This window comes from Malaclemys terrapin, chromosome 7 (assembly GCF_027887155.1).
Source record: "Malaclemys terrapin pileata isolate rMalTer1 chromosome 7, rMalTer1.hap1, whole genome shotgun sequence".
Taxonomy (NCBI): Eukaryota; Metazoa; Chordata; order Testudines; family Emydidae; genus Malaclemys; species Malaclemys terrapin.
Genome location: NC_071511.1, coordinates 42,703,697 through 42,731,271, shown reverse-complemented (window position 1 = coordinate 42,731,271; position 27,575 = coordinate 42,703,697). Strand labels below are relative to the sequence as shown.

The 27,575-nt window shown below is 42.7% G+C and overlaps 1 protein-coding gene across 3 annotated transcripts in view; it reads left to right on the top strand.

The window, feature by feature from the left end:
* Positions 1 to 27,575, top strand: part of PRKCD (protein kinase C delta) — a 156,928-nt gene that overhangs the window by 119,957 nt on the left and 9,396 nt on the right. For 2 of the 3 annotated variants that reach the window (XM_054035727.1, XM_054035726.1), the window contains exons 5-15: positions 4,531 to 4,687; positions 5,303 to 5,334; positions 6,151 to 6,236; positions 7,410 to 7,539; positions 8,304 to 8,404; positions 9,675 to 9,768; positions 11,642 to 11,769; positions 12,651 to 12,824; positions 13,474 to 13,565; positions 16,831 to 16,893; positions 20,396 to 20,534. In XM_054035727.1, coding sequence (XP_053891702.1) covers positions 4,531 to 4,687; positions 5,303 to 5,334; positions 6,151 to 6,236; positions 7,410 to 7,539; positions 8,304 to 8,404; positions 9,675 to 9,768; positions 11,642 to 11,769; positions 12,651 to 12,824; positions 13,474 to 13,565; positions 16,831 to 16,893; positions 20,396 to 20,534 — 1,196 coding nt within the window. The remainder of the gene's footprint in view (positions 1 to 4,530; positions 4,688 to 5,302; positions 5,335 to 6,150; positions 6,237 to 7,409; positions 7,540 to 8,303; positions 8,405 to 9,674; positions 9,769 to 11,641; positions 11,770 to 12,650; positions 12,825 to 13,473; positions 13,566 to 16,830; positions 16,894 to 20,395; positions 20,535 to 27,575) is intronic. The other variant, XM_054035728.1, reaches the window with a different exon arrangement.

Below are 27,575 nucleotides of genomic sequence, written 5' to 3'. Positions count from 1 at the left end.
GTAATAACCACACAGAGGTTGGGGAAATGGATGGCAGAGGTGGTATCCGGCCTTCCAGCCTGGCAAAGGGTGGCAGTTGCAGGGGCCACAGCCAGGTGCAGGGACGGTGCTCAACCGGTCACTCAGTGAGTTCACCTAAGGGGAACAGGAGTCAGCCGATTGGGTTATTAAATACTCTGGGCCCAGGAGTGGAAGGTTGAGAAGCCTGGGCAGACCCACCTAGGGGTGGCACCTTCAGTGGGGATCACTGACAGTATTACACAGCTGATGCAAGCTAATTTGCATTTACAACAGCAGCTTCAGGCAGCCAGATGTGAGGGGTCTGCACAGGGTGACAGGGTAGCCCAGCATGGGTTCAAGTTTCAGCAGCAGGACAAGGAAGGGGCACATGACAACCCATCGGTCATCAGGGCATGTAACCGCAGGGGACAGGGTAGACACTCCTGGGGGGCCTCCGGGGGAGCAGAGCTCTGCAGTACGGTTATGCCGGGGTAGCTTACCCGATGGGCGTTCACCTACTCAGCGCAACTAAATATAGAATCCTCACAGGCAATTTGTGCATGTAATATCCCTATGGCACGGGAAGGGGTTCACAGACAGTAAACATGGACAAGGCAAGCAAAACAGTGAACTGTCCAAGAGGCCAAAGATGCCTAGAACATGAAAAAATTGGGAGGCTGCCCTCATCGTCTAGGCGGGTGTTATGGTACAGGCCTACCCAGATAGCAGCCCGGCCTTTGTTAATTATATGAACATAATTAGGCGGGCACCCAATATGTTCAGGGGCATGTCATAAGAAGGTTCCATTAAGGGCAGCAACACAAACTGGAATAAGGTGGCATCACACACTCTGGTTCAAGGGCATAACACCAAGGGCGCAAGCGGTTTGTTCATACCGCAACAAGCCCAAAAAGGGCTCCGGGCATGTAATAGTATTTGCTGGGCATTTAATAATGGTGGTTATTTAAGACGCTACCACCGGTAATTTTATTTCAAGGCTATGCCCATCGGCTGTTCAGAATCCTGTGCAGCTTTTCAGAAATTTAGTGCAATGTTGCACAATTTTTGTTTGCAGGGCGAGCTGGGTCAAATGAGTGTTTTCACCTGTTGGACACATTTCAGGCCCTGGCTAAATAGTTGGGGAAACCCCTAGCAAAGGACAAAACAGAAGACCCCTTTCACGACATTAACCTACCTGAACAACAAGGAGTCTGGTGGCACCTTAAAGACTAACAGATTTATTTGGGCATAAGCTTTCGTGAGTAAAAACCTCACTTCTTCGCTTTGAGCTGAATTTTGCTTGCAGGGTTGTTGCCCCGGGGTGGGCTTTTTGAGCCCAGCTGGCAGTGGCAATCGCTGGCATAGCCAGACCACACAATTACAGATGTAGGTGTGGAAAAGTTTTCTAAGTCAATTTAAGGGGGTATCATTGTGGAGGTACAAATGGTTATTAATTTGGGTCTAATATACGGGTGTGCTGTTGGTGTGACAACATGGCAGTGGTACAGGTTATCAGTTGCCAAACTTCCAGATCACACAGGATTGGAAAGTTGGTAAGGGCATTTGTTCTCCAGTGCTTAACTTCAACATCTGTTTTTTCTTCCAAGCATGTGCTGGGCATGGATAATGGCATAGCAGATGCCTTGTCTCATTTCCAGTTTGCTATGGGTTCTCTGCAACCTCGGAATGTCATGTGGCTGGCGAAATGCAGATTTATTTTTTTTTTGTCTCCAGCTTTCAAGTTGTTTGTTTTGTTTTCTTTTAAGGAGTCTTGTCAATACAAGTATCCAGAGAATGGGTGGCCTATGCGGCCCTCCGTTAAGGGCAGTTGCTGCAGTACCAGGTCAAGGACAATGCAGTTGCTGGTGTCCCTTGACGATCACACATGGAACAGTGGGTTCTTTCTCCTCAGTAGGGCTGCTAGCCAAGAGGCCATTTGCGGATGTCTGGGAACCCAGCGGGGTTGGGTGGGGGGAGGCAGCCAAGCAAATGGCTGGCACCTCCTTGTGGCGGATGTTCAGTGCAGGTACTCCATAGGGAGGGCAGCCAGTGACCAGATAAATGGCCTGGTAAAGGACTTAAAAGGAGGTACTAGATAAAGAAACAGAATGGGGGAGGGGGTTCAGGGACTCCCATGACCGGTACGGCAGAGAGCCAACCCCTCCTCCATTCTCATAGCCCTCCTTAAGCTTCTTGCGAGGCTGGTGGATGGTAAGGTCCAAGCCATGGGTCGGCTGGGGGACCTGGATGGAAACAAAGGGGGGCTGGTGGAAGCCTAGGAGAACTGATTTGAATAAACATGGATTTGCCTGCACTGTACACTTTATCTGCCGGGTAGTCCCAGACATCTATATAATAAAGTTGCGGCCTGATTAAAACCCCTAACAAGTCTCCTGTCCTTGCGGTATACACAGACAATAACTCTCCCAAGTTCTGTCATTTGTTGATTCCTTTTTAAGTGTGGTGGGGACAGCCATCTGATCTAATGGCAAAAGCAACGTCATGCTAGAAGGAGAATACGTACTTCACCAGTGTTTGAGAAATGCTATCATCATAGGTCATGGTTTGGAGTATTCATAGATTTGTTATTTTGTCAATTCTGGCTGTAAAATTTTATTTTCCAATAGCTCTGTTTACTCCTCAATTCAGTTTCATTAATGGGACTGAAGGTAAATTTAGGATAACCACCACTAAGAGGCTGCATACAGTGTGTGTTCAAACGGTACCTCAGAATGGAAAATAAAACTATCACTCAGATCAGTGGACATGTCTGAAACAGAAATCCATGGGAAAGTAGGAGAATGTGAAGGTTGTTGGATGCAGTAAGTTTGAATATCATGGTAGTATTCTAATACATAGAATATTTGAGTATTTGTTGATAGAGGGGCCAACTTGGCTCCAACTGAAGACTTTGGCAAAACATCCTTTGACTTCCAGGAGAGCATGCTTCAAGGCAGGCTGCTAACTGCGGTGCTGTATTATCACGGTGCTGAAATCGACTTAGACTACATCTGTACCGCAGGCAAGGGGTGCTCATACTCATACATACTCATGCTAGCTCTCATCAGAGTTAGTGCACAAAAATAGAAGGATAGATGTGGTAGCATGGGCAGTAGCAGCAATGGCATGGGCTAGTCATGCTGAGTATGTACCCATGGGGTTCAGGCAGCTAGCCTGTGCACCACTGCCTGTGCTACTGTGTCTACACTACTATTTTTAGCATGCTAGCTCAGATGACAGCTGTCATGAGTGTGTCTACTTGACTAGGGAATCGGACACCTAGCTCATGGTGTAGACGTAGCCTTAGGCGTATTAAAAAATAATTATGCTTACAAGGGATATGGTTCTTACCCCTTGTCTGTTCCTACCTGACTTTCTCCTCCCTCCATCACCATGGAATTCTCTACATCCCAAACTACAACCTCTCACTACTATAAATTTTTCAGCCACCCCAGACAAAGAGCAGTGGATGAGCATTTCTGAATGCATTGAACAACTGATCAGTTCTCCATAGTTGACTTGTGCTTTTCCTTAACTGGCTAGATGGGGTCATTCTTGAGCAGCATTTCCTTATCCCCTGCCCTGCAAAAAAAACACATCTCCTTTTCTGGGGCTGAGTGTACTGCTATACCAGTGATTCCAGTCTTTTTTTTACTTTCTCTTAACCACTTTAAAATGTCTCAGTTAGGATCATCCCATTCCAATATCTTTTCTTGCCTTTACATTTTGAAAAAAAAAGTTGGTTGAATGTGAACAAGTGTCACTGAAGGGATTAATAAGAGAATCACTTTACTTGGAATTCTGTATCTCCTTAATGAAAATGAAAGATTAGTAATAAGGTCGCTCCAAGACCTGTATGATCCACTTATTTTAGCAACTTGGGATTTTTGTGTCATACTCCTCACCAAGGTAGTGTAGGATCCTTGTCTCAAAGCTGCACCATAGGGTTGTCTCCTCTTGGGCAACTGTAGAAGTATTGAAAAATATATCATGTTTATTAAAAGAGGGAATATTGGCAGCGTCTGAGAAGCTCACTTCCTCTTATGTGTTTCTGAAGCTGCACGGGCCCTGGTTTCTCCCCCGCCCCTCTTCCTCTGTTAACTTGAAACATCAGCATGGCCTGTTTTTGGTTCAGCTTGTCTTACATCATTTCACTTTCATTTCATTTAAATTATGCAGCAGTTTTTGTTCAAGAAAATGCCATTGAATGCACTCAGTACTAGGAAAAGTGTTTAAGGTTGCTGCTTAAATTTTAAAAAAGCTTGACATTGACGAGGAAAGAGTATTGAACATAGACCTTCTTTTACACATAACTTTTATAATATGTCTGGGTCTAAAACCTGATAAGGATAATTTTGTCATTTCATAGTGCTGTATGTTGGGGGGGGGGGGGTGAGAGAGAGAGAGAGATAAACATATATATCTAAATTAGAAGACTAAATTATAACTTTTGGGAAGGTGGTATTAATTCATTTTCATTTCAACTTGGTATCATTTTAAAACAGTTTCTTTCTTTATTTTTCTCCCCAGATTGCAAGCAGTCAATGAGGGAAGATGAGGGGATTGTGACTATGAATAGGAGAGGAGCTATCAAGCAAGCCAAAATCCATTACATCAAAAATCATGAGTTTATTGCCACCTTCTTTGGACAGCCCACATTTTGCTCTGTCTGTAAAGACTTTGTCTGGTAAGAAGGAAACAATATATGTAAGCTCAGGTTTATTCTTGGGAGTGAAATGATTAAAAAACAACTAGCTTCAGATGTACTGAGAAATGATGGGAAATGTTGTAAATCACTCTATAGCCCTTGATGTTACATGTTATGTATCACATTGGATGAGAACAATATATTATGTTATGTAGTACTGTAGCACTTAGAAGCCCAACTCATACATTTTTCCCACATTATGTCATAGTAATAATTTAAGTATGGATCCTGAGCCCACTGAAGTAATTGGCAAAACTTCCATCAACTTCAGTGGGAGCAAAATCTGGCCCTTAACTGGCAAAACCTTCTCAAAGGAATATGTCTGATAATTGCCTTGGGTATAAGGCAGTGATGTTCAAACCTTTTATGGAAGTTTTCTTGGAGAAGAAGAAGCAGAAATCTTTTACATGCTTCATTGAGAAACGTTTATAATAGCAGGACCTAGACTGATAGAATCAGCATAAATATTGTGATTTAAACCTTGAATCTCAGGCATGTGAAAGCAACTAAAAAAAATCTGTTTTGAACAAGACAAATATCTAGAGCTACACTTTCTACCTTTGTGATTTTCTTTTTGTATTGTTTGTTTTTCAGGGGACTTAACAAGCAGGGATACAAATGTAGACGTGAGTTGACTGTATGCATTTTGTAACTATGACAAACTTTTTAATATTACTCTGTAGATGGGTATATGTAACATGGATAATATACTGTGTAAACATTTATCATACAAAGTGTATAATCACTTTCTCAATGATACGGATGTTAATTATAACGTGTTAAGTGCTAACATAGGGCTCTGTAGTTGGATGTCAAATGATTGACCTTTCCATCATAGAGCCTTGAGTAATAAGGTTAATGGGCCAAATTCTCTGCTGGTGTAAATGGGTGAAATGTCATTGAAGATAACAGCTGCACCCACTTACAACATCAAAAAATTGGGTCCAGTAATTCCATTTTGGTGTTTAGTAAATATTGGAACATATGGGAAATCTTCTAAATAGAGTTTAAGAATTGCAATTTTTCCAATCAGAAGAAACCCTTGATTCATTTCTTATGTAGTTAGTGATAGCAGTACCTTTTAGTCAAAGTAGATCTTGATGTATGCTATATGGTAGCATCAGTCGATGCCAAAGTACTTTTGTTTCCAAAATTTGCAAATGTAGTAATGTTTTCACACACACACCTCACCCTCAAATGCTGGTGGCATCACCTACAGGAGAGGCTGGTGGTTCAGAAATAAAGACATAAACTAGAGACAGTAATCTCCTACAGATACCTCTCTTGCTTACAGAGAGAGGCACTTTCACTTGAGAAATGTGGATTAACACTTGTAGATTTTAGAGAATGCATATTTCATATTAAACTTTTCCAAAGAGGAACACCTAATCCTCTGTATCAGTTAACTGATGGGTTATTTTCCTTTTCATTCTCTCTTGAAGAATGCAATGCTGCTATTCATAAGAAATGTATCGATAAAATCATTGGGAGATGTACTGGTACTGCAGCCAACAGCAGAGACACAATGGTAAGAGATGAAAAAATTTCTTTAAGAATGTATGATTGTAAATGTGGCAAGACTTTGATTGTAAATGTGGCAAGACTTCGATGGAAACAGCAAGATCCAGTTCATAGAATCATAGAATATCAGGGTTGGAAGGGACCTCAAGAGGTCATCTAGTCCAACCCCCTGCTCAAAGCAGGACCAATTCCCAACTAAATCATCCCAGCCAGGGCTTTGTCAAGCCGGGCCTTAAAAACCTCCAAGGAAGGAGACTCCACCACCTCCCTAACGCATTCCAGTGCTTCACCACCCTCCTAGTGTTTCCTAATATCCAACCTGGACCTCCCCCACTGCAACTTGAGAGCATTGCTCCTTGAGTTTAAGAATTGCAAGTTGGGAAGTACTTTGCTGCATAACAATGGCTGTTTACTGCCTCCTTTAGATACTAGACATTTTATGGAGATGGCGCACGGGTGAAACTCTGGAGAAGGCAGAGCAGTTACAATCCCTTGACAGAAACTTTTTTTTTCCCCAAGTAAAGATTTAATTCTTTGAGTTGAATAAATTATGCAGTAACAGATATGGGTTTGGGGACATTTTAAAATACAACACAGCTCAAATTTGTTGATCTTAAAGTTTTTGCAATGTGGCTTATCTCTTCAGGAATTATGAGGGTCAGGGATTTCAGGACAAGCAAGAAACGGGGGTATATTTCCCTGCACTTCATACTTTGTGCTATGTGAATTGTTCTATTGTATTATCCTGTTGGGCAACAGTCTTTGTGATTGTATGTTTTTCATTGTTGTCAGAGCACCTAGGCCTCCACATGCAGGCATTTTGAAAACAAAATAAATACATATATCTATAACAATGGCTTCACATCCATAATAAAATGTAAATATGTGACACACGAGAGATACTTCTGCTGAGAGGTAGACTAGTGCATTGCAATGAGTCAACTTTTGACTGAAACAATTTTAATTTGCCAGTAGGCATCTAGTTTCCCCTTGATAGACACACATTTCACCCGAACTCAGCATGTTACATTTCTTCAGAGACTGTACACTTAAAGTACTCAGTGTTGGATCATTTGTGAATGCTTTTTAAATGTGATTTTGAAATTATAAACACGAGTGTGAGAGAGATTAGCCCCCTAATGTCTGAAAAGATGATTTATTTGTGTAAATATGCCTTCAGTTTCAGAAGGAGCGGTTCAACATTGATATGCCTCATCGATTTAAAGTTTACAACTACATGAGTCCCACCTTTTGTGATCATTGCGGCAGCCTTCTCTGGGGATTAGTTAAACAAGGATTAAAGTGTGAAGGTACGCAAGGGGCTTCTGTGCTATTTGAGTCTCCGCTTTTATGGAGGATGGGGAAAAGAGAATTGCCAGGGTGTTTTCCATAGAAAAACTAATTTGTGGTGAAGTGTGTCCAAGTCTCTTGTTTGTGGATGTTCTTGAGTTTGTATGACATCTTGTGATTCACAAAAAGCTCTCTTAAAAACAACACTTGGCTCTGTCAATTAAAGAGCATTTTGATTATTGCAGTGTTACAGAGGAGACAAGAGCAAGAAAAATTGTCTCTTTGGTACCATTAGGGAAAAGTAGCCCCCAGATGCAATGCAGTTGAGTATATTTGTCATGCTGTATAGTATCTGAGTACATACTCCCAAACTGGCGATGCATTTTCTGAATGTTAACTATAAATCCCTCTCGTCATAATTCTCCAACCAGAAAGACAAAATTTAATTAAAGTATTCTTTCTAGTTTGTAAGATAATGGGCCAAAATTACAGCTGAATTAAACAGGCATAACTCCAAATCAGCAAAGCTTTACCTCTCTATTCCTGTGGTGATTTTGGCAACTTCCATTTTAAATGAGTTTGGCGGGGGAGAAAGGTAAAATTTGAATTGCAGTTTTATTAAAGGCTATAATCAATTAAAAGAGCAATTTGTTCATACCCAAATCTGAGCTATGAAAACGTTTCTGAACAGAAGTACTGAATACAAAAAAAATCTTTCTGATGGATCTACTGTTTAACAATATTTTGCATGAAATTCACATTACTGTCCTTTCCTTTCTTTTAGAGTGTGGGATGAATGTGCACCACAAATGTCAAAAGAAAGTGGCAAATCTATGTGGAATCAACCAGAAACTATTAGCAGAAGCTTTAAATCAAGTTAGCCAGGTATGTTGCACTGTTGTTTGTCATTCAACTAGTTGTATTACAAGCATGGGAAGGAGGTTTTTCCTTTCCTTATCATTTTGGTCATTAAGTGAAATATGCTGCTGGGGGGCCTCATTGTAAGTGGTGAAAGCCCTTTTGAGGCTTTAAAGGGAAACCTCAGGTTTAAAAAAAAAAAAAAAAAAAAAACTAAGATAATTGGAAACGTTCTACTGAACTGTTGTTGTTTTTTTAATGCCAACAAGAACAAGTGTTTTTTTTTTTTTTTTTTTTTTTTGTATTTAAACATTCTTCTGCAGTGTTTGGTGTAAATCGTGAAAAACGAATCAGATTTTGCAAAGTTTTGTTTTTAGTAATCTCTGTACTTTTTCACGACATGTCGAAAACACAAATGTTCTACTCCATGATTTTAGCTTATCAGAGGAACTAACACATCCCCAGTATTAACTTCTTGATCTCCTGAGCCTGGTGGTTGCTTCTTTTACAGCTGGGTACCACTGGCTTTCGTTTACAAGCAGAAAACTGTATACTGGTTGTGAAATACCAGCATAACTGAAAAACATAGAGCCACATTCTTAACAAAGTGAAGTACATCTCAGAATTCCATCTCAAGCTACCTTTCCTAAGCTTTTGTGTGATATTTACTTTTTAAAAATCTTAGGGCAGATAGAAGAATATTTCACTACATGAAAATCTCAAGAGGTTAACTACTAAAGCAAAATTAAACAGTGCACTTAAGTAAAGAACATCAATACGGAAAAGTTGCTTACGTGTGCTCAACACCAATAACCTAGTGATTCTTTTCTGTGTCTAGGACATAATGACTCCTCCTGTATATTGCTTAAATTTTAAAGTAATACACACTTTTGTGAAGGCTGTTCCCCCACCAGCATTCCTGCCCTGGTTCTTGTTTGTTTCTCCCTCTCTATCATTTAAAGCTATGGTATTTTGAACCCATAATTTTCAATGGATAGCACTGGCAGAGGTTGTAGAATAGAGTGCTCAAACATTTTTAACACCATTTTTTATTCTGTTTATTTTCTTACAACGTATGACAGTGGAGAGTGCGGATGCTATAAAAGGGATTATAGTGAATAAAGTGTGTGTATTAATATTCTTCAGCTTTCCATTACCAAAGGCTTCTAGACAAAGTAGTAAATACACATTTTGCATGAGTGAGATTTGCTTATAATAAAGGCAAAACAACAACTAAAACGTCTCAGTTGATACTTACCATTATTAATAACCTCAAATGCCTTCTACTCCTGTACAGAAATCAACCAGAAAATCGGATTCTGGGTCACTAGAAAATGTTGGTATTTACCAGGATTTTGATAAGAAATCTAAAGCTTTGGGTGGAGATACAAGTAAGAAATGAAATTTATTGAATTTTCTCTTAATTATGCATAGGTAATTACCAGACTGACACATATACTGAAATGTTAATCACAGGCAGTTATTTGCTATTACCATACATTGAAAACAATGTTTTATTATTTTTCTAACAAAAAGGCAGATTTAATATACAAAGAGATTTACAGTCTCTGCACAACTCTTGTGACTAACTTATGTTCAGATAAGTAATGTTTAGAGCTTTGCAAATATCAGCGTGAACATGAAATATCAATAACACATCAATACCATTTTAATAATTTAGACTTACAATTAATTTAATACATTAATTTAATTTAAATGATTAAAATAAGTAATTAATTTATACTTAAAAGGTTGCTGACTGAAACTCCCCTAGAATACTGAAAATATTAGTAAAATTTGATTCCTCGGACACTTTTTCTTCAAAAACACAGAGAACATTGTGAAACAATATGAACATTTATAAAGATCTGTGGATTGCTTTGCCCAAGAGTAACCAGAGATGTATTGAGATAAATGAGAGCAAGCTCAAATTCCTGCAGATTTTGCTATATTCTCATTCTAGCATAATTTCTCTGACAGAATTTGGGAAAGGAACATTAATTGGAGAGGTGCACATATAAATATTCAGCATATTGTAATGGGAAATCTATACAGTGCATATTCTTAAGATCTTGACTGGCTCACGGAATGTAGAAATCTTTGTGAAATGACAAGCATGCTGTTGATCTGAAAAACTGGAGTCAACTAAAATATATTAGTTGGGACTAAATGGAAGCAGTACTTAAAAAACCCACAAACACTAATTCCATGTGTGCAGTTCTGTTCAAAAATATAGAGAATGGGATGTCATTTTTATAACACATTTAATATAATCTTACTGTCAGAGTTGTATCAGTCCTCTCAACGTAATTATTATTCTACTAATGTGATAATTAAAATATTTTTAGAGAGTGAGAACCGATAGGGTAATCAGGGGAGGAAATCCTCAGTAACACAGATCAGAATATTGGAGTTAAAATTCAAAATGACTTATACCAATGTAGATGGTCCCATGAAGTCTGATAGAAGCTACTATGTATTGAGCTGATTTTATTGAATTGCTTGGTAAATGATCACTCTTAATGTATCTTTCCAATTTGCCATACTAATTTCTGGCAAGAAAGGCCTTAAAAAAGTATAGTAAGGGCATATTGGACCAAATTCTTTCCTGCAGTACAGCCACTTTGTGACATGCAAAGCAGCTCTAAAGCTGGCACCGCCCTCAATGGGAGAATCAACTTACCATATGAGGATCCTCTGATGGAATAACAACTCGTGTGCTTATACCCCTATGCAACCATGTTTGAGTGCATGGCTGGTAAAAAGGGGTGTAGCCAAGATTTCCCTGCCTCGCGGCAGTCCGTAGCTGTTACAATGGCCCACTGCCACCCCACATAAATTAGAGAAGTTTAGTCCCCTGGTGTAAGTAAGCAGGCTGTAATCTGCTGCACAGCAGACCTAGGATCAGAGCAGATGGTTTAAAGCAGCCTTTAACAAATACCCTTCCCCTAAACAAGGTTATGCCTTGTATTCTTTGGGCAGAGCGGATATTCAGGGCCTTTGAGCATAATATGAATTTAGTAAAATGCCAGATGTTGTTTAGTAATCCAAGATTTGAGTTTAGTAAAATCCCAGATTTATACCCCGAATTTTAACTCCATTTGAATGATTCAGCTTCTTTGTAAGGTCCTCATGTTTATGGTCACTAACAGCAGCAGCAGATTTGATGAACTATTGGCATTTTAGCACTTGAAAGTCAGAAATTATAGAGATCTCTGTCATGAAAAGTGTCCATGCTGAATTTAAAATCATGGTTTGCATTAGCAGATAACAGCGAGTATGATAAGCTCTGGGAGGGAAGTACACCAAGACCAGCTTCACGAACCAGGAGACAATTCACCATAGACAGCTTTGTCTTTCAGAAAGTACTAGGGAAAGGAAGCTTTGGAAAGGTGCGTAACAAGCGCTTAAGTTGATTTCCTTTTATTCTCAAGTGTTATGGGCTAATTTCACTTAAGTAAACACAATCTTCATTTTGTGGGGAGAGAATTTTATTAACCCTTTCTTGTGAAACTGTTACTGCTAATGGAATGGATTGTGATCATCTGAGCCTCAGTCATTAAAAATCCCAACGCCTGTAAAATTTAACTGACTAAGAGCAGTGTTGGGACTCAAAAAAGGACCTACAATGCACTACCCACCGCCCCTTTGTTTCTTGATTTCTTCATAAGCCTTTGTGCTCTACAGTATGAAATAATGCTGTGCACTCATATGCACAACACAGCGGTGGCTACAGAGCACCCCAGTGCAGTGGCACCACCATGAGTTGAGTTGGACAGAAGCAGAGTTGCTGCAGAGCAGGAGTGACTCCATGTCCTCTGTCTATGGTGGAGCGGAGTTCTATGCTAGCCCTGCACAGGTCAATAAGGAGGGGGATTTTGGACATGACCGTTAGTTGGGTTATTTCACACCAATGAAAAATGCAGCAATGAAAAATCGCAAAGGGATGAACAGGGTTCATGTTCTTTCTTCTAGTCCATGAGCTCAAGTGATAGCAACAGAGGAAATGCAGAGATGTCCTATATTTTGCCACCTGTTTGGGCTGGTACACCGTAATTTCTGTGATGCACCCCATCATAAAATCCATTAGCTTTGCCTTTGAGCTGAGGGGCTATAGAGGGGTGGTGTGAATCTCCCTATTTTTTAATAACTTTTTTGTAGTGCTATGCAACCTTCTTTAAATGCCTCGTCCTAAAATTCTCCTCTGCTGATTAGCAGCAATAGCTAAATCAACTTTTCTTACGTATGCCCTGAAGTCTTCCTGTGTTTGCAGGTTCTGCTTGCTGAACTGAAAGGGAAGAATGAATTCTTTGCTATTAAAGCTCTGAAAAAGGATGTGGTGCTAATTGATGATGACGTGGAATGTACCATGGTGGAAAAGCGGGTCCTAGCTCTTGCATGGGAAAACCCATTTCTTACTCACCTCTACTGCACATTTCAGACTAAGGTATAATATGGATTTAACGTTTGCCTTTATGAGAATACTGGTATCAGTAACAAAGCAAAATGGATTAGTGACCAGATACAATCTGTTTCTCTGCATGAGTGAAATATGTTTTAATTGACTGGAGGTATTGGCTCTGATTCTTCCCTGCCTTGCACTTTAGGTAGTAGTTTGTGCAAAGTGAGTGTAAAATAACACTAAGTCAGACTGGTAAAGTACAACATTTACAAAGTCTACAGCCAGAGAGAGGAGTTTTAATTTAAACACTTAATACTTCAATTACTGGTTTCATCCACGATCTAAAATGATGACTCACATAAGTTAAGGGAAGCACAAATGGAAGATTTATTAAAATGTACATTCATATCCGATCTGTAAGCACATAAACTCTGAAAATAAGATGCATAGGATGTCATTGAGCTAATGAAATCTGTAGTAATGGGACTCTTGATTTATGTGGGGGTGGAGCAGGAGGGAAAAGCTTGAGCGTGCTGGGAAAGTCAAAGACCATTCCATAAAAGCCATTTGCCAACTTCCTCTCTCCCGCACCAGTTCTTATTCCTTTTCTTGGTCAGAGAGAAGCAGCACCTCCATGCTGAGTCACAATTGCATAAGCAAGTTAATTTTGTGTTCTCTCCTGCTTTGTAAATAGGATCATCTGTTTTTTGTTATGGAGTTCTTGAATGGAGGAGACCTGATGTTCCACATACAGGATAAGGGGCGCTTTGATCTCTATAGAGCAACGTAAGTCCCAAATAAGTGAGCTACTTTGCTACTTGCTTTTCTTGGAGTTTTTAAAATAAGATTTAAACAAAAAAATGCATCTTGGACAAGCTAGGCTGAGAGAACAGTTCATGATTTTTAAAAATTTTTTTTTACTACTTATAGTTCTAAAGCAGGGATTGGCCACCTTTGGCACGTGGCTTGCCAGGGTAAGCAGCCTGGCGGGCCAGGCCGGTTTGTTTACCTGCCGCATCCGCAGGTTTGGCTGATCGCGGCTCCCACTGGCTGCGATTCGCCGCTCCAGGCCAATGGGGGCTGCGGATGCGGCAGGTAAACAAACCGGCCCGGCCCGCCAGGGTGCATACCCTGGCAAGCCACATGCCAAAGGTTGCCGATCCCTGTTCTAAAGACCTAGTGATTTCAGCCAATCTATTTAATTGGCTGAATAGTCAAGACATATTTGAAAGCATTTGTTCCATACACTGAATGACCTTCTGTAATAATGGACTGGTGGTGTATGGTGGCACAGGGAAATGTTCTCTTATCCTTCTTTTAATTTCCTTTGTAAAGTTGGGTTTAATTACATCAAATAGCCAGAGGAACTTAATAAGCCATTTCTAGACAAGAAAGAAGCTGCAGAATGTGAATTATGTTTCTTAGCAGTGTTTCAGATGCAATTTTCCTATTAGGATAGTGTCTCGTGCTAGACTCTGGGCCTACATCCTTATATATTGAACTCCTACATGTGAGAAAAGTGTTCCCCCACCCCCTTCAATTTTCTATTTTTTGGCATAGTAAAAACAAGTAACCATTGGTGAATTAGGATGCCTTGTGTTGCAAACTTGATATAGTACATGGAGACTCTCTACTTATTTGGCAGATTAGAATCCAAACATTTTCTGCCTTCCCTTCAAGCATTTCCATTTCCATTGGGAAAATCAAAATGAAATCTTTCAGAATTCAAATATTCTGTTTTTTTAAACTGACCTGTAATGGTTCATTTTTAGATTTAGTTCAATAAAAAAATTTCTGTTCTGAATTATTTTTTATAAATTTCAACTTCTTGTCCTTGGGGGAGGGATAGCTCAGTGGTTTGAGCATTGGCCTGCTAAACCCAGGGTTGTGAGTTCAATCCTTGAGGGGGTCATTTAGGGATATGGGGCAAAAATTGGTTGGATGATTTAATTGGGGATTGGTCCTGCTTTGAGCAGGGGGTTGGACTAGATGATCTCCTTCCAACCCTGATATTCTATGATTCTATGTCCTGATTTGGAGTGAGAAGAGATGTCAGAATTTCCCACAGATCTACCTCATACTCCAAGCCAAATTTAAAGTGCAAGCTTCATTTATTTTCTTAAGTTCCAAAAATTAGCAGAATAAAAACACCAAGCTAACAGGCTGGTGCATTAGAGTACAGTATCCACTTATTTGTTTAAACTTCATAAAAATGTAATTTCTCTTCTGAGTGTTTAGCAAAAGGAGACTGATCAGATACAAATACTTCCTGTTCTCTTAGCTGAGACTATCAATAAAAAAAAAAAATCACAAAAAAATTAAATCATTCATATTTTAGTAGTAATGATTATGCATCATTTATGGGCACATTGAGCAAATAATCATATGATTTAGAAGGAATTAAACTTCAGGCAACAGGGTTGGTAGATAGATGCCTTCTGTGAAACAGGTTTAAAAAAGGCACTAGCCCTTTTATTGTCTTCATTAAATTTAGGGTGTGCAAAAATTTTAATAGGGAAGGGCATTGGATAAACGTTTAATCTGTGTGTGATACTGTAAAAATTAAAAAACCCTAGCGATGGACTTGATTATATGCAGTTTGGATTACATGTAAATTACTATACACTGTATTAACAAATATCAAGTTTCATTTCATCACAGAGTTTTGGCATAAAGGGCTGTGGGGCAAAGTCCAAGATGGATTTCCAACAGAGGGAACCCACCTTGCAGCATTCACTCTCATGCCTAGCTATCCAGTCATGTTATTTGCATTGCTTTCAATAAGAAAGCGTCTCAAATTACTTTTACTTGAACAGTAGGTTAGAGTGCAGGATATGGAGAGTCTCTCTTTCCACAGTGTGTTTTTTCAGAAGCTCTGGGTTGGTTGCCAGATGTATCTTGTTCCAGGAATGAGAACAAGTTGGCAGTTGGGTTTTTAAATTATTCAGTATAGTTCTTCACAAAAGGGAGGGGGCATGGGAAGCTTGAAGGGATCCTTTTATTCGCTTCCTTCCCCCTTCAAATACTCCATGTTAGACTGGCACATCCTACTTTTAGGACCACCAGAGGGTGCCACATAGACAACGAGAGACAGCTCCCTCCTGTCCAGATCCTGAGTGTACTGCTAGGATCAGAGTTTGATCCGACTCCAGTTTCCCCAAACAGCAGTGAGCCTCCCAACAAACTTTACAGGAGGCCACTTTCATTAAAAGAATACCCTACAATATCCCCAAATTGCCTACAGTTCTGTTTTGTCTGTCTTACAAGACCAACCTCTATTAAACCACAGCCTCTTGTGTAACATCTTAAGGCTGGTTTTCTCTATAATTTAAGCTAAAGTTCATCAGAGATGGAGATCTTTCCATTCAAGATCTAAGTAAAATTCAACAAAAATCCCATGCCACAGATATTTTGGTGAATGCTGAAGGAAGGTGTTTAGCTTTGTTCAGCTCTACCTTTATTTCACTGATTTCTTTTATAGCCAGGTTTACTAGTGAAAGATGGGGTGTAACGTTCTCTTGCATGAAGAACCCCATCCATTTTAAGGTGATCCCATGAGATTCCTGGTACTCTGACCTTTTATTCTTTACTGTTGCCTCTTGAAGCTCAGCTATGCACCTCTCTGCAAGTGTGTAAAGGAAGATTAAAGGTTAGATCAGGGAGAATGCTCTATGGTGGAAGAAAAGGAAGTTGCTATCTTCCATAATGTTTGGAGTTGTGTGTATAGAACTGAACAGTAGTGTTATAACAAAAACCTTGTAGCTTTCAGGCCACATTCCTTGGAAAGGTATGAGATATTAATTTTAACTGCAGTTTTATTACATACAGTAATTCACAAGTAATAGTATTCAACACTGCACTATGTCCATATTGCAAGATATACAAAGTAATTATGCAAAAACTAAATATATGGGATTTCCCTCCCCCCCAATAATTAAATTATGTAAACTTACAATACTATTCATCTTTCATAAAAAAAATTTCTTAGTTGCATTCACAATGTAGTAAATGTCTAAGCAAGCCCGTTTGAAGTGTTGTTGCTCTATTTCAGGTTTTATGGAGCTGAAATAGTATGCGGTTTACAGTTTCTTCACAGCAAAGGCATTATTTATAGGTGAGTGGTGATCGCCTCTGATATGGGGCCCTTAACACTTGGTATATTTCTTGTGATGTATTAGTGGATTCTGTGATTAACCTACAACCAAGACATATATAAGAAACAGTTCTTCATTAAACATTTGATTTTGTTCCAAGGGTATTAAGATGCAATTCAGCAAGTACTTGAGATGAATCTATGATTGTTTTCTTGTGTTTTCTCCTTGGCAACAAGCATAATGAAATATTATTTATATTACACAGAAGTGTCTTTGTTTCACATTAGTTATTGCCAGTACTCAGACTGAGACAGTTTGACTTTATGTTGGTGGTAATGGAGATTTAGAGGTTCCTTGAGGCTGTGTTTGACTTTGTGAAAAGCATTGAGGCTAAAGCTCTCTGCTGCTGCCGTCTCTAGGAAATAAGGAGAGAGACACTGCTTCCAGGGCTGTAACTTCAAGTCAGAAATGAGCTTGCAGATGTCCAAATTCTTCACACTGTGTTTAGACCTTGTGGGCTACATACTGATCTCAAGTGCAGTTGAGTAAATATGATGTAACTCCATTTCCTGGTGCTGCTGAGATCAAACTGTCACCACTTTCCCTTATTGAAACATACAAGTAAGAGGCAGCAAAGGTTAAGACTTAAGTTACTATGTAATACCCTGGTTCAGCATATATGTACACTCGCCCATATTTAGTAGTGGACCTAGGAAAAAGAAGACTAGCCATATGCTATAGTGCTGGTGCTAGTTATGCAAGTCAGCATTTCTGATCATACTAGCCTTTATGTGCTAAATTTGAAGGGTGGGGATGGGCCCTCTTTTTTTAAAGAGGCAGAGGGGAGAAAATGTTCCATTTCATGTTTCCTGTGAATATTTGGGTTGCATCTCCTGTATACATCCATCAACTACTAGCAAATTTCTGAAAGTGGGTGCTGCTCAAGGCAGCCCACACTGTATCTTCACAGAGGGGCTGTAATGTACAGGTGGCATGGGAGAAGGCAATGGAAGCAGACCCCAAGACACTTGACAATCAAATGAAAAACCCTTGTTTAACAGCCTAAGGATTTATCTGTATGAGGACATCTACCAGCAAAAACAAAAGGTGGAAACACACTCTTATTTTAGAAGATGTGCCCCCACCTGAAAGGGAGTTCTGTTGGTAAATTTTCCCACGTCGACAAGCCCTAAAAATCAATACAAACTTAACATTTGTGATGCTGGAATGAACACATTCCAGGTGAATTTTCAAAGGTTATTTGATTTTAATGGAGTAAACTAACAATCATTTAAATGAGAATAATGACGTCTGTCTATGTATCAACAACTATAATCCAATGGGACAGGTAGGGGGTCATGTCCAATCTTGCAGAGAGGATTAACGGTGCAGCCTGTCACACCATGTGCTTCTGGAGTGGTCAGGGACAATTCTGACATTTGTTTCATGGTCTTGAGCAGTAGATCACCCTCTCTTGACAATCTTAGCAGCTGCTTTGGGGAACTCACCAAGGAGAAGAAAAAATTCCCAGTCATCTTGTGAAACATCTGCTCTAATCATGTCTGTATAGGTCAGTAGCAGGGTTGTTGGCAGCTGTTCAGTCTGCCTTCCTTGGTATGTGTTGCTGCATCCAGCTGCACACAAAAAAATGCATAATGCTTTGAAGAAGGGAATGTAACTGCTTTTCCTGCAGACTTGGAGATACTGCATCAATAATGTTCACACCATTAAATGCTTTAACAAGACTTCAGAAAAACAGTGTGAACACAGTGTTTAACATTAATTTACTGTGGTCACTGTGAAGTATAGTGCAATCCCCTGCTCCTATACTTGTACAGTCATCTGTGACTAGATGCCAAGTTGGTTGGCCTTTGGATGAAATCTCATTCTGGTCATGCCGAACTTCCAAAAACAAAATGTAGTACAAATGAATCTGAGTGAGTTTCTGGGCACACAGAACATTGCCCTAAGAGAATTCAAAGCAAGGATCTAGTATTATAGAACAGAATTAGCAATAATGCAGTGGTCTATAATCTTCACAACTAAACAAAATTAGGCTGACATTTCAGCTACATCTAAATCATGAAGTGTTCAGGTATTTGAGGATATGTCAGAGCTATTGCTATTTCTATTGGCAGTGTACAAGCGATGACAGGGTAGTTGGAACTATTTTTTAACCCTGAAAGAAAATAACTGAAGGCAAGAATTCAACTTGCACAGGGAGCTATGTTCCTAAGTCACCTAACCACTTTTGAAAATCCCAGCCAGAAATAAGAATCCTTTTACTTGCTACAAAACAGAGATGTAGAATCCAAATTGAGCTGCTGAAAAGCAGAAGATAAGTTTGTTCTGTGGTTCATTAGTGTCCCAAGGATTTCCACAGAGGATACCAATACATGAAATTAGTGATTAGCCTTGTTCAATTTTTCAAAGATATTCTGGACAAATGCCATCTTTGCAACATGAGTAGGGAAGAGCTAAGATGTTTCAGTTACTCATTGTGCAGGCATCTGTTCAATGGCAATAGCTTCTCATGTGGAATAGTTTCAGAACAGTTGTTGGAAGGTACACGTTGCTGTCCCAAAATCCTCAGACACTTTGCCTATGATTTTTTCCCTTCACGCTATGGCAGAGACCCTTGCAAAATATTTGTGAGCCATTTGTAGAAGGTAGCTGTTTTCAGGTCTTTTAGTTTTTACAAATTGTGAGTTATTAATTCCAGATACTTACTAAGTAATTCTGTACCAAACATTTAACTTCTTCCCTTCAGCCACCAATGAAAACAGGGACCAGGAGAGACTGTCCTGAACATAAGTCTATTTCCTTCTAGGTAATAATAATATCACAATGGATTTTGGCAAAAGGCACATGTGGTAAGGATAGAAAAATAGATTATAGTAATTTACCATGTGCTTACAGGGAAAGGGAGAACTCATAGTTATAACAGATGCAAGTAATAGTAGGAATGCTGCACCTAGCCATAGCTCCTGTGGTTATGCTTGCAGAAACTTCAGTTTTACCTAGCTCACCTCTTAGGTATTGTCTTAATGTGGAAATAGTTAAAACATGGAGGGGGAGGAGAGGGCACACAACAGATTGTCTTTTGGATTCACATTTACAGCCGGGTGAAATTTTTTTCTGCAAAGACTGCAGATACGCCAACACTGAAATATTTCAGAGATTTGCGTAGATCTTGGTGAATTATTATAATAAAATCAAGACATTTGTTTAAGTTTCCTGAAATATAAATGAAAACTTTTTTCTCTGATTTGCTGAAAGTTTTGGAAATAAATTTTCGGTTCCACCCAAATAAAAAAACCTGTTATTTGCCCAGATCTACTAACAATATAAATAACTTGCACTGAGACATATGGGGAAAACCTACTTATTTTAGTAATTTTGAAAGTATGCTCACCTGGTGAGAGGCCGTTTAACCTTTCCTGACAGTAATGTGTGACACTTGTTTTCAACATAGTAGTATACTGAAATTTTGTTTTTGTTTTTTTTTACCTTTCCATCTAGAGACCTCAAACTGGACAATGTGATGCTTGATAAAGAAGGCCACATTAAAATAGCTGACTTCGGGATGTGCAAAGAGAATGTGGTTGGAGAAAACAGAGCAAGCACTTTCTGTGGTACCCCAGACTACATAGCACCTGAGGTACGCACAGAACCAGTCAAGTGCTTAGAAGAGCAAAGCTCTGATAATAGTTATGTGGAATTTGTTTAGAAAGCCTCCTTTGGCATTCACCAACATGTAATTATCTTTCCTGTTACTGAATTTACTTTTAAAAAGTTAGCATTTTAAAAATATGTATTCCTAAATGCTAGTAATCCAATTAGAAAGAGATTAATCCAGATGCTGTCCTAAAAAATACTGCAGAACTCTAAAGCATGCATTGGGTTATTGAAATATCAATTCATTTTTTATATTAAATCTATCCAGCTGGTGAAGTTTTAAGCAGCCGTTATCCCTTCTGCTTTATTGCCCAATGAACACTGGTATAATTCTACTGTGGTGCTTCTCCATGATTGTGAGGCACCTTGCCACTTATAGATTCATAGATTCTAAGACTGGAAGGGACCTCAAGAGGTCATCGAGTCCAGTCCCCTGCCCTCATGGCAGGACCAAATACTGTCTAGACCATCCCTGATAGACATTTATCTAACCTACTCTTAAATATCTCCAGAGATGGAGATTCCACAACCTCCCTAGGCAGTTTATTCCAGTGTTTAACCACTCTGACCGTTAGGAACTTTTTCCTAATGTCCAACCTAAATCTCCCTTGCTGCAGTTTAAGCCCATTGCTTCTTGTTCTATCCTTAGAGGCTAAGGTGAACAAGTTTTCTCCCTCCTCCTTATGACACCTTTTTAGATACCTGAAAACTATCATGTCCCCTCTGTCTTCTCTTTTCCAAACTAAACAAACCCAATTCTTTCAGCCTTCCTTCATAGGTCATGTTCTCTAGACCTTTAATCATTCTAGTTGCTCTTCTCTGGACCCTCTCCAATTTCTCCCCATCTTTCTTGAAATGCGGTGCCCAGAACTGGATACAATACTCCAGTTGAGGCCTAACCAGCGCAGAATAGAGCGGAAGAATGACTTTTCGTGTCTTGCTCACAACACACCTGTTAATACATCCCAGAATCATGTTTGCTTTTTTTGCAACAGCATCACACTGTTGACTCATATTTAGCCTGTGGTCAACTATAACCCCTAGATCCCTTTCTGTCATACTCCTTCCTAGACAGTCTTTTCCCATTCTGTATGTGTGAAACTGATTGTTCCTTCCTAAGTGGAGCACTTTGCATTTGTCTTTGTTAAACTTCATCCTGTTTACCTCAGACCATTTCTCCAATTTGTCCAGATCATTTTGAATTATGACTCTGTCCTCCAAAGCAGTTGCAATCCCTCCCAGTTTGGTATCATCTGCAAACTTAATAAGCGTACTTTCTATGCCAATATCTAAGTCGTTAATGAAGATATTGAACAGAGCCGGTCCCAAAACAGACCCCTGTGGATCCCCACTTGTTATGCCTTTCCAGCAGGATTGGGAACCATTAATAACAACTCTCTGAGTACGGTTATCCAGCCAGTTATGCACCCACCTCATAGTAGCCACATCTAAATTGTATTTGCCTAGTTTATCGATAAGAATATCATGCGAGACCATATCAAATGCCTTACTAAAGTCTAGGTATACCACATCCACTCCTTCTCCCTTATCCACAAAGCTCATTATCCTATCAAAGAAAGCTATCAGATTGGTTTCCCATTTTGTTATATGTTTGTAGAGTTTTATTACCTTTGGGTGTTACTTCATCTAAAAGCACAAGAGAGGAGTCAGACTTTAGGATTCTATTCCAGGCACTGTCATTTTATTGTTGTATGACTTGTGACTTCACCATGTTTTCAGCATCCGAGTCCGTAAAGTAAAAGGCGGTTACTCACCGTTGTAACTGTTGTTCTTCGAGATGTGTTGCTCATATCCATTCCAATTAGGTGTGCGCGCGCCGCGTGCACGATCGTCGGAGAATTTTCTACCCTAGCAACACCGGCGGGTCGGCTGTGGAGCCCCCTAGAGTTGCGCCCTCATGGCGCTGAATATATACCCCAGCCGACCCGGCGCCCCCTCAGTTCCTTCTTGCCGGCTACTCCGACAGTGGGGAAGGGGGGCGGGTTTGGAATGGATATGAGCAACACATCTCGAAGAACAACAGTTACAACGGTGATTAACCCGCCTTTTCTTCTTCGAGTGCTTGCTCATATCGATTCCAATTAGGTGACTCCCAAGCCCAACTTAGGTGGTGGGGTCGGAGTGAGACATTGCTGTGTGCAAAACCGCTGATCTGAATGCAGCATCGTCCCTGGACTGCTGCACTAGTGCATAGTGAGCTGTAAATGTGTGGACTGATGACCAAACTGCAGCTCTACAAATGTCCTGGATCGGAACTTGAGCCAGGAAAGCAGTCGAGGAAGCTTGGGCCCTCGTGGAGTGAGCGGTGAGGTGCGGTGTTGAGACACCTGCCAGGTCATAGCAAGTCCGGATGCAAGACGTAATCCAGGAGGATAGGCGTTGTGAGGAGACCGGTAAGCCTTTCATTCGGTCGGCCACTGCAACGAAGAGTTGCGTCGTCTTTCTAAAGTGCCTTGTGCGGTCAATATAGAAAGCCAGGGCCCTGCGTACGTCCAGAGAATGCAAACGTTGATCCTGGCGAGTAGCATGTGGTTTAGGATGAAAGACCGGGAGAAATATATCCTGATTGATATGAAATGGAGAAACCACCTTAGGGAGAAAGGCAGGATGTGGACGAAGCTGCACTTTATCCTTATGGAAAACTGTGTAAGGGGGCTCGGATGTAAGCGCCCTGAGTTCAGAAACGCGCCTTGCTGAGGTGATGGCTACGAGGAAGGCTGTCTTCCAGGATAGGTACAGAAGTGAACAGGTGGCCAATGGCTCGAATGGAGGACCTGTGAGCTTGGAGAGAACCAGGTTGAGGTCCCACGTCGGAACGGGCTGACGTTGTTGTGGGTACATCCGGTCTAAGCCCTTGAGGAATCTAACGACCATCGGGTTAGAGAATACCGAGGACGCGAGTTCCCCTGGGTGAAAGGCCGATATAGCGGCCAGGTGAACTCTAATTGAAGATATCGCCAACCCCTGCTGTTTTAGGGAGAGGAGATATTCCAATATGAGAGGAATAGGTGCCTGTAACGGGGACGTGGCTCGTTGTTCGCACCAACAGGAGAACCGCTTCCACTTGGCCAAGTACGTGGCTCATGTTGAGGGCTTCCTACTGCTCAACAGAATCTGTTGGACCGAGAGTGAGCATTGTTGCTCTGCCTGGGTGAACCATGGAGCAGCCACGCCATGAGGTGAAGAGATTGTAGGTCGGGGTGACGCAGCCGGCCGTGGTCCTGAGAGATGAGATCTGGACATAATGGAAGCGGGATCGGTGTCTGAACCGAGAGTTCCAACAGTGTGGTGTACCAATGTTGTCTCGGCCACGCTGGAGCGACCAGAATTACCTGTGCCTGGTCTCTGCGCAATTTGAGCAGTACCTTGTGGACCAGAGGAAATGGAGGGAAAGCATAAAACAGGTGGTCTTTCCAGGGAAGGAGAAACGCATCCGAGAGGGAGCCCGGAGCTCGACCTTGCAGGGAGCAGAACACGTGGCACTTTCTGTTGTCTCGAGATGCAAACAGGTCTATCTGGGGAAACCCCCACTTCTGGAAAACGGAATGTATGATGTCCGGACGGATAGACCACTCGTGCGTCTGAAAGGACCTGCTGAGTCGGTCCGCTAAAGTGTTCTGGACTCCAGGGAGGAACGATGCCGTGAGATGGATTGAGTGGGCGATGCAGAAGTCCCATAGGCGAATCGCCTCTTGGCATAGAGTCGACGAACGTGCTCCTCCTTGCCTGTTGATGTAAAACATGGCCGTGGTGTTGTCGATGAGAACTAACACACAGCGGCCACGTAGGAGATTGAGAAATGCCTGGCACGCCAGGCGCACCGCCATCAGTTCCCGAACATTGATGTGCAGGGCTAGCTGGGGTGCAGTCCACAGGCCCTGGGTATGGTGTTCGTTGAGATGGGCGCCCCAACCCAGAGATGAAGCGTCTGTGACCAGGTGCAGAGAGGGGCGTGAAACGGCATCCCCTCGCAAACCACACTGTGATCTAGCCACCAGGTGAGGGAGGTCAAGACCGAGTTCGGGACCATGACCACCAAGTTCAGGCTGTCCCGATGTGGGCGGTATACCGATGACACCCAGGTCTGGAGTGGGCGAAGCCGAAGTCTGGCATGTCTGGTTACGTACGTGCAGGAAGCCATGTGACCCAGCAGGGTGAGGCACGACCTCACCGTGGTAGTTGGGAAGGCCCTGAGCCCTTGAATGAGGCTCGTGATGGTACAAAAGCGGTTGTCCGGTAGGATGGCTTGTGCACGTCTGGAGTCTAGGACTGCGCCGATGAATTCTATTCTCTGGGTAGGTTCTAGAGTGGATTTGTCCTTGTTGAGTAGGATGCCCAACTTGTTGAATGTGTGCACTATCATGTGGACGTGAGCTCGAACTTGCTCTTTGGTGCGGCTGCGTACCAGCCAGTCGTCTAAGTACGGAAACACCTGTATCCCTTGTCGACGAAGGTATGCTGCCACGACAGCCATACATTTCGTGAACACTCTTGGGGCCGAGGATAGGCCGAAGGGAAGGACTGCAAATTGATAGTGCACCTTGCTTACCACGAATTGCAGGAAGCATCTGTGGGGCGGGTAAATTGCAATATGAAAGTATGCGTCTTTCATGTCGAGGGCGGCGAACCAGTCTCCAGGATCGAGGGAAGGGATAATGGTTCCTAAGGAGACCATGCGGAACTTCAACTTTACTATAAATTTGTTGAGTCCGCGCAAGTCCAAGATGGGTCTCAGACCCCCTTTGGACTTGGGGATCAGGAAGTAACGGGAATAAAATCCCCTGCCCCTTAACTCTACTGGAACCTCCTCTATGGCCCCCATAGCAAGGAGCGTGGAAACCTCCTGTATAAGAAGTTGCTCGTGAGAAGGGTCCCTGAAGAGGGACGGGGAAGGGGGGTGGGAGGGAGGGATTGAAGAAAACTGGATAGCGTATCCCCTCTCCACCGTGCGAAGGACCCAACGGTCCGAAGTTATAAGGGACCAAGCACGGTGGAAGTGGGAGAGGCGATCCCGAAAGGAGGAGGCTGGATCCTGGGGGATGACTGGGGCGCCGTCCTCGACCGCACCTTCAAAAGTTCTGCCTGGGGCCTGCGGGTGGCCTTGGTGGCCCTTGGTTCTGACCAGGTTGAGGGCCGGTCCACCTTCTTCTACCACCTCGCTCCCGGGCAGAGTCCTGTCTCTGACGAGGTGGGGGGGGGGGTAGAAGCGCTGAGGCTGAGGCCTAAATGGCCTGCGCTGAGGACCCGCAACGTGCATCCCCAGGGAGCGCATGATTGTCCTGGAGTCCTTGAGGCTCTGCAGGCGAGAGTCCGTCTTATCAGAGAACAACCCATGTCCCTCAAAGGGCAAATCCTGCAGGGTTTGTTGCAACTCAGGGGGCAAACCCGAAACTTGGAGCCAGGAGGTCCTTCGCATAGCGATACCCGACGCCAGGGTTCTCGCAGCCGAGTCCGCTATATCTAATGAGGCCTGTAAGGAAGTCCGAGCCACCTTCTTACCTTCCTCAACTAGGGCCCCGAACTCTTCCCTGGACTCTTGGGGAATCAACTCCTTGAACTTCCCCATAGAGTTCCAGGAGTTAAAACTATAACGGCTCAGTAGCGCCTGTTGGTTAGCCGCTCTGAGTTGTAACCCTCCGGCTGAATAAACTTTACGGCCAAACAAATCGAGGCGCTTAGCCTCCTTCGATTTGGGCGCTGCGGCCTGTTGACCGTGGCGCTCCCTTGCATTCACCGATGACACCACCAGTGAACACGGCTGTGGATGAGTATACAGGTACTCATAGTCCTTTGAGGGGACAAAGTACTTTCTCTCCACCCCTCTGGCTGTGGGTGGAATAGAGGCAGGAGTTTGCCATATCGTAGTGGCGTTAGCCTGGATCGTGCGGATCAGGGGCAACGCCACTCTTGATGGGGCATCCGCCGAGAGGATATTTACAATGGGGTCCTGCACCTCCACTATCTCCTCCGCCTGTAGGTCCATATTACGGGCCACCCTACGTAAGAGGTCCTGATGAGCCCGAAGATCTATCGGGGGTGGACCTGTGCACGACGTGCCCGCCACTGCCTCATCTGGAGAGGAAGAGGAAGATGCCTCAGGTGGTAAGGGATCCAAGGGAGGGTCCTGGTCTCCCTGTTCCTGGGACGGAGCATCACCTGCCCTTGGGTCCAGGACGTCAGGTGGTGCGGGCACGGAAGCCTCCATGCCCCCTGGAGGAGGGCGAGAGATGGTGGACTCTGGGGCCCTTCTATCAGAGTGTCCCGAGCGAGAGGCTGAAGTTAGTGGAGCCCCTTGCGCTTGATGGTACGCCCACGGGGTCCAGAAAGACCAGTGAGAAGGGCCGTGAGCAGGGTCCTCTGCTAACTCCTACCAGTGGCCTATATCTTACTCCTCGGCTTGCCCCTGAGGGGGGTATGCCGATCTCGATACGTCCTCAGAGGAGCGAGACACCGATCTCGATGGCCATGGCGGTGCCGACTGCGCCGAGACGATCCCCGTTGGATACGGTGCCGCACGGTGCCGGTCTGGAGATGTTCTATCTCTGTGCGGTGCCGGCGATCGGTGCCGAGATCGCGATCGGTGCCGATGACCGCGCCGGTGCCGGGAGTCGGACCTGGACCTGGACGACGACTTCGAGTAGGCCCGGTGCCGGGAGCGACCCCTCGATGTTGAGCGTCGATCGTAACGGTGCCGAGAACTACGTCTCGATGTTGACCGGTACCGACGATCATAGCGGTGCCGGGACGTAGAACGGTGCCGTGACGATGATCTTAGCCGCGAGTACGACCGGTGCCGAGGTGATATCCGGCGCCGGGACTGCGAGCGGCGTGGGGACCTGCTTCGGGACCTGGAACGGTGCCATGGTTCCAGTCCCTGCGATGGAGGGCGCAACAAGGCAGGTTTCCCCCTGGACTGGACTGGACGAGTCAACGGCGCCGACGGTGCCGGTGGTTGGGGCGGTGCCGGCTCCGTGAGAGCGATCAAGTCTCTCGCCGTCGCGAA